This window comes from Lemur catta, chromosome 12 (assembly GCF_020740605.2).
Source record: "Lemur catta isolate mLemCat1 chromosome 12, mLemCat1.pri, whole genome shotgun sequence".
NCBI lineage: Eukaryota > Metazoa > Chordata > Mammalia > Primates > Lemuridae > Lemur > Lemur catta.
The window spans coordinates 76,247,178-76,260,551 of record NC_059139.1 but is presented as its reverse complement, the minus strand read 5'-3'; the positions used below and the strand labels follow the sequence as shown (position 1 = coordinate 76,260,551).

Below are 13,374 nucleotides of genomic sequence, written 5' to 3'. Positions count from 1 at the left end.
TAATGGAAAGAAGAGGTAAATTTGAAAGGTAAAATTAGGTTGGAATCCAACATCTGAGAGTTTAAATTTAAATTTTTCCTTAATAGGCTATTATACTTAAGGCCAATTTTCTATCTTGCTACCCTTTTCCACAAGTAATGAATTTGCATGACATGTATTATTTGGTACTGTGAGTGCATTTGTATGCTAACATACACATAATATTTCTCTTTAGATTTATGATCTGTGAATATGGCTGTTAACAAATCACCTGTGATTGATAAATTTGGAATAATACCTCCGTCTTATCATGGAAAACACGTAAAATTAAATTTTCAAAATTTAAATGGAAAAGAGAGTCATAAAGCAAGGTAAGTTAGAAAAAAAATTCATATTAATGTAGGGAACCCATATGCATTGTATAGAGAATTTAGAAAGTATAGAAAATTGTGAAAAATAAAAAAAGTCACTCATAGATCTCTAGCCAAGTATAAAAATGTTAAAGTTTTTTAAAAATAGTCTTATTTATTATAATGATTATATACTTTCTACAATTTTGAATTCTATACTTTTGGTTTGAAATAATCATTTTTCTATACTCACATTTTTTTAATTTGTCATAATCATAAAATGTGTAAGAGAAAGTATTTAATAACTGTTGTCTTTTGAAGCATTTTAGTTATTTCTAAGTCCTTTATTATTTCAAATTTAGCCACAGTAGAATATTTTTCCATATTTCAAATTATTTCTTTAGGATAAAGTTATAAAATGCATGCAATAGCACCTTGAACTTTTACAAAGACTTTATAGTCACAAAGTGTACTTCCTTTAGTTGTTTTCTGTTGTTTCCTTGTCCTAACCCCATGGTGATCCATATAAAAAGAAAAAGGTGGCAGGAGAGGTTGTTATCCATCCAGAATCCTACAGAGAAGAAAATGAAATTGATAATAAATCATCCAAATTTAACTCATTAAATTTTATAAAATTTATAAAATATATAGTCAGGTATAAAGTCAAATATCTCAATATTTTATGATTAGTCATTTATTGTATCTTGGTTAAAATACCTTTCCCAACCAGAAGACCATGTAATATTCTTGCATATTATTTTCTAAAAATCTTATTATTTTCTTTTTGTTTGTAATCTATGTGGAAATTTTTGTGAATAGTATTAAGTATAGGTCCAATTTCCTTTTGTTCTGTGCATAACCAATTCATCAATATTTGTTTGTAATCTGTGGAAATTTTTGTGAATAGTATTAAGTATAGGTCCAATTTCCTTTTGTTCTGTGCATAACCAATTCATCAGTATCATGTATTGAAAAGAGCATCCTTTTCCCTCTGTTTCTCTAGTACAATTATTGCATAAATCAAGTGTTCACATATAATTGGTATATTTCATTGTTCTGTATTCTGTTTCACTGGCCCATTTGTCTATTTCCACACCAATACCACACTGTCTTAATTACTATAGCTTAGTAGTAACATTTAATAGTCAATATGATAGCTTTTCCAAGCTTGTTCTTTTCAGCGGTATTTTGCATGTGAATTTTGGAACCAGCTTGTCTTTTTTTTTTTTCCCCAGAAACATGCTGGGATCTTTAAATTGAATTTTTCTGAATGTACTGAACAGTTTAGGGAGAATTGACATTTTTGTCATAATCAAGATTCCAATCGATAAACATAGTATATCTCTCCATTTATTTGGTTATTTAGAAACTTTTCTTAATAAAATTTTAGTTTTTTAAATAGGGTTATTGTCTATCATTCTCATAGGGGTATTGTAGTATTTTTGATGTCATTATAAATAGTACACATATATATATTTAAAATTATATTTTCTAGCTATTACCAGAAGAGAGAAATACAATTGATTTTTATAAATTTATTTTACATGCAGAAATATTGCTAAACGTTATTATTTCTAATATGTTTATCTCAATCTTTATTTAAAAGGAATACTCGAAATATTTAACTGACAAGGGATTAATAAAATATATAAGGAACTCAAACATCTCTATAGCAGAAAACCAAATAATCCAATTTAAAGATGGGCAAAAGATCTGAATAGACATTTCTCAAAAGAAGACACACAAATGGCCAGCAGGCATATGAAAAAATGTTCAGCATCACTAATCATCAGAGAAATGCAAATCAAAACCACAATTAGATATCATCTCACCTCAGTTAAAATGGCTTTTATCCAAAAGACAAATAATATTGGATACTGGTAAGAATGCAGAGAAAGGGGAATGCTCCTCTACTGTTGGTGGGTATGTAAATTAGTATAACTACCATGGAAAACAAGATGGAAGTTCCTCATAAAACTAAAAATACTGTAATGTGTCATACTGTACTGTATGATCCAGCAATCCTATTGCTGGATATGTATCCAAAAGAAAAGAAATCAGCGTATTAAAGAGATAGCTGCACTCCCATGTTTATTGCAGCACTAGTCACAATAGCCAAAATATGGAAGCAACCTAAGTGTCCACCAACAAATGAATGAATAAAGAAAATGTAACACATGTACACAATGGAATATAATTTAGTCATAAAAAATTTATTCAGCCATAAAAAAGATTGAAATCCTGTTATTTGCAACAACATGGTTGAGACTGGAGGACATTATGTTAAGTGAAATAAGTCAGGCACAGAAAGACAAATATTGCATGTTCTCATACGTTGGGAGGAGCTAAAATAATTGATCTCATGGAGGTAAAGAATAGAATGATGGTTACCAGAAGATGGAAGGGGTAGTGGGGAGGGAGATAAAGAGTAGAGAGGAGTTGTTTAATGGGTACAAATTTATAGTTAGAGAGAAGGAATAAGACCTAGTGCTTAGTAGCATAATAGGGTGGCTATAGCTAACAATAATTTATTATATATTTCAAAATAACTAGAGGAATGGATTTGGAATGTTCTCAACATGAAGAAATGATAAATGTTTGAGGTGATGGATATCCCCGTTGCTCTGATTTGATCATTACACATTGTATGATTGTACCAAAATATCATTGTACTTCATAAAAATGTACAACTATCATGTATCCATAAAAATTTAAAATAAAAAAATTAAAAGGGTAAGTATAAAAATCCTTCTTTAAAAAAATAAGATTTTTTTTTCTTCAAAACTTATCTGGTATTCTAATTCTATTTTGCATTTTTTTAACCCCTGCTAGATTTTATTACTCTTAAACTAGTCAACATTCCTTTATATTTTATTTCTTCTTCATCACTTTCCTTACTTTTGAATCCTTCTTTTTTCTATCTGGACATGTTTTTCATTTGCCTGATGTAATACTTTGAATTTCGCTAACTGAGATTTTGTTGTTGGCAAAAATCTCAACTTTTGTCTGTCTGAATATATCTTTATTTTATTCTTATTCTTGAAAAATGTTTAAAGCTGTATGTGGAATTATCTTTGGACCATTATCATTTTTATTCTTTTTTTCACCCTAGAATATTATTATTATATTCCACTGTCTCACAGCTTCCATTATTGCTGTTAAGAAGTTAGATGAAATTTTGATGTCAGTCTAAAATTAGTCTGCACCCCCCATGGATGATTTTTAAAGTTTCTTATTGTCTTCCATTTTCTTCAGTTTTACTATGATGTGTCAAAATGTAATTTGTTAAAAAAAATTTCTTGCTTGGATTTGTTGGAGCTTTTTGAATCTGTGGATGTGTCTTTCTTTCATTACTCTTAAAAAAATTATCTGGTATTATTTCTTCAGATATTGCCTTGACAACTCCTTTTCTATTTTCTCTCCTTATGGGACTCTTGATTAATTGTGTATGAGATCTTCTCATTAAATCTTTCACATGCCTTACTCTTTTCCTCTCCGTTTTCCAATTTTTTTTCTTTTTCTACTGTATTGTCAATAATTATCCTGATCTGTGGTCTGTCTTCCATGTGACTAATTCTCCTATTGCCAAATTTATCCATTGAATTTAAAAAAATTATATCTTACATTCTAATAATTAATTTAGTTTACTTCAAGTCTGTTGTGTAGATTTAAGGTTCCTAGTTCCCTGCAGATATTTTTAAGCATGTGGTGAGATGATTGTTTTATAATTTGTGTCTGATTATTTCAGTGACTGGAGTCTCAGTGAGTTTGTTGTTTCTACTTGTTCTCATTTATGTCATCTTTTTCCTTGTATCTTGTCATTATTCACTTTCCCTTGGGGGAAAAACGTTTCTGCATGTTTTTTGAGGACTAGGAAAAATATGTCATCCTCCAGAGAGAATCTTTACATTTGCTTCTCTGCCAGGCACCTGCAAATGCTACCAATCAGGGACAACTAAAACTAAGCTCACTGCCTGAGTTTTCTTGCCCAGCAATCTGTGTTTGTCTGGGATATAAATCTGTGTTGGGACCAATCTTTTCCACAGCAGTTCTTTTTTCTTTTGCTTTCTTTCTGTCTCTGCTGAATACCAAGGTAGTCTTCTGTGTAGTTCCTGGGGTTGGGAAGAGGGGAGTGGGTTTAGTTCTGGTTGTCGTTACCTTGGGTATTTAGTCAGACAATGTGCAGAGATTCTCCTGTAAGTTTCCTGCACTTTGAAAATCCTGACTTTTTCCTACTGTTCAGTCACTTAGAAAACATACTTGCTCTTCTTGTCTTTGTGGCCCCCTATTATCAAGGGAAGACATAAAGCAAGGACCCAACAAGGGATATCACATTTGTTTCTCTTCTTATCTTTTCATGAATATTTTTATAAGCCTCATATTCCAGATCCTTCACTTATTCTTCCTTAAGGGAAAAATGAGTATTTGTAGGCTCAGTGTGGGTTCCATTAGAGACATGTGTAGATTCCATGTAAATCCTTCAAGTGAAAGCCATAAAATTTTGCAATGGGTTACGAGTTCAGAGTATATCATTTTGTGACTATTTTATTTTATAACTAAGATTATTTTATTGCATATATTCTGTTTTCCTTTGGCTACTTCATCTCAGAGATGGAAAAGACAAAAAGATTTTGAAGACTTATGTCAAGTGTGCACATATTTTAGCTGACTGAAAAAAATTAAAGGGAATGTAAGACTTACATTAGGAAGATTTAGTCAAGTAATTACAATTTTTGTATCTTTTTCACAGAAGCTTCTGAGTATTTTTATATCTGGGAGACTGTAGTCTTCAAAGCCTCCTAAAATGTTAATATGCCTAAAATTTTCCCTTTGTATAAATGTTCTTGAAAGTCTTGTATATTCAGTAAAATGTTCTCTACAAATACATGTTCTAAATAGTTAAAATGTTATATATGTATGTCATATCTATAGATATATCAATATCTATATAATATTAATTTTGATATATATACACATTTATAATACAGTATAGTTCTTTAGGGTGGGCTCTAAATATGTGCTATCAATAGAAGAAAAACTTTTCTAGACTCATATTCTGGCCATTTGTGGGTTTTTTTTAATTTATCTTGACTATCTTTCATTTGTCTGAATTACTGTAAGCCTTTAAGAGAAATCCTAATGGTTAAGACTTTGCAATTAGGTTTGTTAAGTTTAGCCTTAGACATCTATACTTGTCAATTTTGGGACTGGTTACAGATGATTTAGCCACAAATATGGTAATTTAGAAGCTGGATGACCATAAAGAGTATGAACACATTCAATATATTGTAGTGTAGCTTCTTTTAGGATGTATTGTCCCAAATGAGAGATCAGAGGCTACTGATGAGAATATCTGTACAAAGTATACAGAGTTTTGTAAGATCTTGAAAACTACAGTCCTCATCCTTGGGCTTACACCACTGTCTTGGCCCACGTCTCTGTAAGGTAGAATATGTGACAAGGATTAAGGTGATGATATTCTATTTGGGGTATGAAAAGTCAATACAGCAAAGGTAAAGCAAAAATTAAAATTAGGCAAGAAAACATCATGCGTTACCACCCTGATCACTAGACCACAGCTTGCCACAAAGAGATACAATGAATATGTCTGCTTGACATGTAGGACTTATCCAGACAGATTGCAAGGACAAAGCACATCACACAGTAGGACACAGGATGAAGAAGTGAGGAGGAGAGGAGAAATCCAGTTCCTCCTGTCTAGCATATTCCTTGGTCAAGATTCACCCTGTAGGTGCTAACTCTTCTGTACTTTCAGATTGTGTCACCCAGCTCTTGGCTACTCCAAGTATGGTGAGGGAGGGGCAGCTCAGTGTTCAGGGACTGAAGGCCAAGTAGGCATCAGGGGAATCTGAGAATCCTTATGATGTTTATGTACAGTACAGGCACTAATCATGAAGACTTTTTGAAGCTTTATACACTTTCATTTTTGCAGATGTTTTTAGATATCAGATGTTTTCTTATGCCTAAATCCAACTCAGTATTAGTGATTCCACAGCTTATTCAAGGGGAAAAGGAAAGAAAGTCAGTGCCCAGGTGTCCTATAATACTTACTCAGTCTTCAGTCCTCCCGTGTCCTGGGAAACATGTGTTCCCATAATTAGTCCTCTGACTATGTTTGAATGACCTTTTAGATTCAGGATATACTTATGCAAAGTTTAAGCTGATCACAAATCCATTTCTTACCACACTGTTCCCCCAACACATTCACCAAAGCACTAACGTTTTCATTAGCCATGGAAGCATGTACATCTTATCCTGAATATTGTCCATCCCCCTTTACTTTCATGTAAAACTGATGTTGTCAAAATGAGAAAAATGGTGATTGGCTAATGGAGTATGAGTCTTTCCTCCATGGTCAGACATTTACCTTACAAGGGATATTATTAAAATGAGTCTCATATAGCACAAATGATAATCCAAGGAATTACCAGTTGGTACTTAATTAGTGGCAATTTCTTCTAGTATCTCACTGTATTTATGGTAAACTATGGTCACCGTGGAAACACTGCTAAATTCCCCCCTCCCATATCCATTCTCTCCTTCTTCTATACTAATAGGAGTTTTAGTTGGATACATGGAAAACCATTAAGTAATACATTTCTCAGCTTCCCTTGCTGTAAGATGTGGTCATGGGTGTAACTCTGGTCAGTTATATGTTAGCGGAAGTGATGTGTATGACTATTTGCGCTCTTTAAGAGAAGTAGTATATCTTTACAAACCTCATCCCACCTCTTCCTTATAGCTGGAGTGAGGATGTGATTGCCACAGCTACAGCAGACATCTCAGGCCATAAAATAGAAACTGTATGTTGAGAATAGGAGAGTAGCAAGATCAAAAAAATCTGAACTTCCAACATCTTGGAGTTGCTGTATCAACCTTGCATTGCTTACTTTGGTCTGCTATATGAAAAATAAATAAGGGTCTTGATTAATTTAAAATAATTTTCCCCTTTTCTTAGTAGCTAAACTGATTACTTGCCTTTGAAAAAAGAGTTTCTGGTGTTTTTTGAGATGAATTTTCTAGGACAAAGTCCACAAGCCATACTCCACAGCTGTGGTTATAATGTCAGCTTTATTCTCTTGCTGAGAATAAATGACTCATTTACTCTGCAACAAACTATAATTAGATTTAGTTTGGGGACTTAGTCCAGTTGGGTCAGTAGAGAAAGTTTGGCTGTGATGCCCATCATCCTGGGAGCTTGCACATTCAGAAATATAGTTAAGAGACCATCATTTCCTTGCTCATGCACATTATTGAAATAATAGTAATACTATTGTTTTTTGTTTTTTTTTTTTTTTTTGAGACAGAGTCTCACTTTGTTGCCTGGGCTAGAGTGAGTGCCGTGGCGTCAGCCTAGCTCACAGCAACCTCAAACTCCTGGGCTTCAGCAATCCTACTGCCTCAGCCTCCCGGGTAGCTGGGACTACAGGCATGCGCCACCATGCCCGGCTAATTTTTTCTATATATATTTTAGTTGGCCAGATAATTTCTTTCTATTTTTTTAGTAGAGACGGGGTCTCGCTCTTGCTCAGGCTGGAATAATATTGTAATATTATTATTATTTCTCCACTGACACCCACTTTGGTCACTCAGACTTGCAAATCCCTCTCTTTAACACTTGTATCTCTACTCAAACTAGCTGATTCTTAGGGCTGTCTGGCAGAAACCTGTATAATGGAAAGAAATAAGCATTTTCAGGGTTCAAGAGGGGGATGTCCTTGATGTTATCAAACATTTGTGGCATCAGGGAAAGATTAACCTATTGTCAAAAGGAAATCCGTATGTATGGTTTTAAGATGAATCTATCAGACTCATTGATTTTTACTTTCATTGGCTAATGAGAGAAAAGACAGATCAAGTTCAAAGGTCTTTTTTTTAAGCCAAATGAATGCAGGCAGTTTGTTCATCTTTGGTAGTTAAATACATCACTTTGAGTACCGTTATGTATGCTAAACAATTAACCCTCTTTGGGATTAATAATTATATTTCATAAGAGATGACATTATATTTTAGAATTTTAGTTGTTTCTTAGTGGGCTTTTTTTTTTTTTTTTTTTTGAGACAGAGTGTCACTTTGTTGCCCGGGCTAGAGTGAGTGCCATGGCGTCTGCCTAGCTCACAGCAACCTCAAACTCCTGGGCTTAAGCAATCCTACTGCCTCAGCCTCCCTAGTAGCTGGGACTACAGGCATGTGCCACCATGCCCAGCTAATTTTTTTTTTTTCTATATATATTTTTAGTTGTCCAGATAATTTCTTTCTATTTTTAGTAGAGACGGGGTCTCGCTCAGGCTGGTCTCGAACTCCTGACCTCGAGCGATCCACCCGCCTCAGCCTCCCAGAGGGCTGGGATTACAGGCGTGAGCCACCGCGCCAGGCTCTTAGTGGGCTTCTTACAGACAACCTTTAAAGGACCATTGACTGTTACCAAATGCAAAATAGAATGTTTACAAGTATAAGAGCAAACATTTAGAAGAGGAAGTAGGTTTTTATTCTTGCAAATATTTTCAGCCTTCAATTTTCTTCTAAATGGCTTTCTGCTCAAAATTCAGTGTGTGTCAACAGTCCCCTCTCCTCTTATCCATTTTGAGTTCCCTATATTAGAAACTACTAAGTAGGAGGGTTTGCATTTTCAAGGCTTAAGACAATATTCCATTTGCTAAGACAGTATCAGAAATTTAAAATCTAAAGAAATGCAAAGACAATAAAGGAATATATCAAACCATAGATATTTTTAAAAATGAATATGAGGCCTATATTTCTGGTTTCACAGTATAAAGCCTGTTGGATATCCACAATGTGAAGATGCTGTAATCAATCACACAGCAGGTATCAGTATGACAGAGAATATTTCCAGTGCCTGACTTCAAAAGCTCAGGCCCAAAATCAGCGAGTCAGAAATGATAAATTCAGGGGAGGTATTCATAGAATAAATTTCTGTACATGTCCATATCAACTCTTTATTTATGCCCTTCAGATTAATAAATCTATCCCTGAATCCTTCAAACATTCAAATGTATCATATCCATACCTAAAGTGTAAGACTTTTCTTTCATTCTGCTAGTACTTCTGGGTTTTAGGAGAAGCCATGTTAATTGTTATTTGAAATTTCTGTTTCAATTCCATTTTTTTCACCTTCTCATAGTACCAGACTTGTCAAAAGAGTAGTCAATATTTAATGAGTTTGCTTCTTTTTTATCCTTATATTCATTAGCATCCTAAAATCCGGATTCTATTTTTATTTCTCTAGTGGAACTACTTTTTAAAGATCTCTGCTACTTTAAACATTTGTCATTTCTTTGTGGTAACAACATTCAAAATCTTCAAGCTGTCCTTTTTGAAATATACAATACATTGTTATGTGCTATAGTCACCTTACTATGTAATAGAACACCAAAATTTATTTTTTCTGTCTAACTATAACTTTGTACCCATTGACCAACCTGTCTTGCATTTATCCCTCAGAATTGCACCTTGGCTATTTTTCTTTTTCATCTAAAACTTTTCCTTCCTTCTGAGACAATATGGTGACCCATGTCTCTAGTCACCATCTGGCCTCCTTTTTCTCTTATCTACCAAGATTGAAGACAGATATACCTATTGATTTATCAATCCCCCTGCTTGAAATATGTCCAACAGAAATAATGTACACCTGTACACCAAGGACCAAGTATAAGAATGCTCAAAGCAACATTTTTCATGAGAGCTGAAATCTGGAATAAAACCAGCTGTCTATCTCATGGACCAAAATGGACCAAAATGTGTGATATGTCTATGAATAAAGGATGAACAAAATGTTCTCTCATTTTTTTATGGACAGATTTGAGCTTGGCTTATTTTCTAATTCCATTACCATGAAAACAAGGTAAAAGTGAATGTCCACTGTTATTACAACCACTGCTTATGGTAAAAATGACTTCTGATTGATACACTACATCGAGACTAGGAGGATTGTGAACAAACTATAAATCCGTGACTAGAAGAACTTCTGAGCTTCCCCGAGTTCATGTTCTTCACAGGGCTGCAGAAATGCAATGACTTTTGTTTAAAATCATTGGTTTCACTTTGGAATAAGGATTCTAAGCCTATGTATCTATTACACTCAGCTCCCTGAGTGACATCCTTGCATGAGAAATCATTTGGAACAGATATAAAAGAATAGCTCCCATTTCTGTTCTGTTGTATAGGGTGCTAGGAGAATGCTCTAGAAGGTAGACAATGGCTGATTTCCAGTTGGTGTGATTGTACCAGTTTATACGACCACAAGCAGCTTGTGAGCATTCCTATTGTTCCACATCCTTCTTAATCCCTGGTATTGCCATTTTTTTAAATGTTAGCCCTTCCAGTGAATGTGTAGTAGCATCTCATTATGGTTTTAATTTGCATTTTCCTATTTATTATGTTGATCATTGTTTCACATATTTATTGGCCATTTTGATTTCTCCTTTTGTGAATTACCTATTTAAAAGTCTTTTCCCCATGTTTCTATTTTTGGGGAGTTCTGTATATAATCTGGATATGAGCCCTTTGTTAGTTATATGTTGAAAATATATGCTACTACTCAAAGTTTTGCCTTTTTATTTTCTTATGATGTCTTTATAATTTATTTTTTGGGGGAGAAGGTCTTATTTTAAAGTAATAAAAGAATCAGTATATATGCACATATTTATAAGCAGAGGTGGTAACCAAAATATTTACCTATAAATATAGTGTAGAAATGGATAAATCAAAATAGTGTGGACCTGTTCAATGTCAGCCCAGTGTATGAGAGTGTTTTTTTTTTTAACTATTATTACTGCACTGGTTAGCACGGACAACATTATATAGGAAATAATGTGCAATGTCAACCAATAAAGAAATTGGAGCATGTGTTATAATATATGCATATTACTGCATGTTAAGATCAGTTGAACTTGAGGAACGTCTTTGATAAATTTGGGAGCCTATAGCCTATCATAATGTCACATTATGCTGATGCAATCTCAAACCCCATAATCCTATTAAAATCTTGAAAGATCAAAATCCTGAAAAATATAATTCTGGGAAAAATCTAAAAAATATTTAAAATATATTTATTTACATATTTAAAAGGGGATTTATTTGAGAAACATAAAAACACAATGGAATTCTTCATACCACTTTAAACAATAAAACAGGCAATAATAACACGTATATTTTTATAAGCACAAACTGTCAGGTATACTAACAACAGTTGCATAGGTTTAACAGTTATGAACACATGAATAAATTCATAAAGAAGTAAGTCAAAACAGGCAATGTATAAACCCATATTACCATGATTGTTAATTGTGTGCATCTAGCTTTATAACTGCAGTCATCTGAAATACCATGAGGAACAAATTAAGTCTTTTGACAATATAGATCAAAACCCACAATGGGTCACCATAGCATATGCAATAGTCCAAAGAACCAAGATCTTGGGAAATTTTATCTTTCACAAAAGCAGATGTACAAAAATGACATCTCTTATGTACTTAGGAAGTTTCAAACGTTTGTATGTACAAACACAATGCTTGCCAACAAAGTCAGTGTTGTGATAATTCACTTTTGTGCAAATTCCAAAAAAAATGTATAAAACAAATCAGAACTTTCTAAGAGTCTCTATACAATTAATACCTCTAGTATTTGAAATGATGCAAAGGTGAAATACATATCACAGCAAATTGTGAAAAATACTGCTGATAATTTAAAATAGTGAAAAAAAACTAAAGAAAAAAGAAAAACAAAAGGTAAAAAAGAACATAAAACAAAACCTTTTCATATGCCTGCTGGCCCTTTGTATGTTTTCTTTTGAGAAATGACTGTTCAGGTCTTTTGCCTAATTTTTAATCAGGTCATTTTTTGCCATTGATTTGTTTCAGTTTCTTATATATTTTGTGTACTAACACTTTATAAAATGTGTGGTTTACAAATATTGTCTCTCATTCTGTAAGTTTCCTTTTCACTCTGTTGATTATTTCTTTTACTGTGCAGAAGACTTTTAGTTTGATGCAATCCCATTTGTCTTTTTACCTTTTATTACCTGTGCTTTTGGATTCATGGCCAAGAAATTATTGCCCAGACCAATTTTGAGATGCTTGTTCCCTATGTTTTCTTCCAATAGTTCTATAGTTTCAGGTTCTACATTTAAGTCTTTAAACATTTTTGAGTTGATTTTTTAAAATATGGTATAAGTATTCAATTACATTCTTGGGCATGTAGATACTCAGTTTTCTCAACAGCATTTATTGAAGAGACTGTTCTTTCCTTGTTGTATATTCTTGGTACTGTGTCAAGGATCTGTTGACTGTGAATACATGGATTTATCTCTGGGTTTTCTCTTCTGTTCCATTAGTCTCTATGTCTGTTTTATTGCCAGTACTACTATACTGTTTTAATTACTGTAGCTTTGTAATATTTTGAAGTCAGAAAATGTGATGCCTCCAGTTTTGTTCTTCTTGCTCAAGATTGCTGTGGCTATTCAAAGTTTTTGTGGTTCCATATGAATTTTATTTTTTTTATTTATTTTTTTTTGATAAACTACCAAATTTTATTTTATTTTATTTTATTTTATTTTTTTATTTCAGCTCATCATGGGGGTACATCAGTTTAGGTCATATACATTGTCCGTGTCCTGCCCATCCCCCCGAGTCAGAGTCCCAAGCGCGTCCGTTCTCATTCTCCAGACAGTGCGCCTGGCACTCATCATGTAGTCATACCTCCATCCCCTCCCCCCCCCACCTCCCCGGGTCATATGAATTTTAGAATTGTTTGTTCTATTTCTGTAAAGAATGCCATTGGGATTTGATAGGAATTTAATTGAACCTGTGGATCACTTTACGTAATATGGACATTTTAACAAGTCTAATTTTTCTAATCCATGGACATAGGATATCTTTCTATGTCTTCTATGTTTCCTTTTTGTGTCTTCTGTAATTTCCTTTATAGAAGATGTTTTATAATTTCTGTGTTTTTTTTTATTTCAGCTTATTATGGGGGTACAAAAGTTCAGGTTATATATATTGCC

At 33.3% G+C, this 13,374-nt stretch overlaps 1 protein-coding gene across 1 annotated transcript in view; it reads left to right on the top strand.

The window, feature by feature from the left end:
- Window positions 1-222: 222 nt before the first annotated feature.
- Window positions 223-13,374, top strand: part of TMEM232 (transmembrane protein 232) — a gene marked incomplete at its 5' end in the record, with an annotated part of 186,746 nt that continues 173,594 nt past the window's right edge. The window contains one exon of the mRNA XM_045565626.1: window positions 223-350. Within this exon, the coding sequence (XP_045421582.1) occupies window positions 223-350 (128 nt within the window). The remainder of the gene's footprint in view (window positions 351-13,374) is intronic.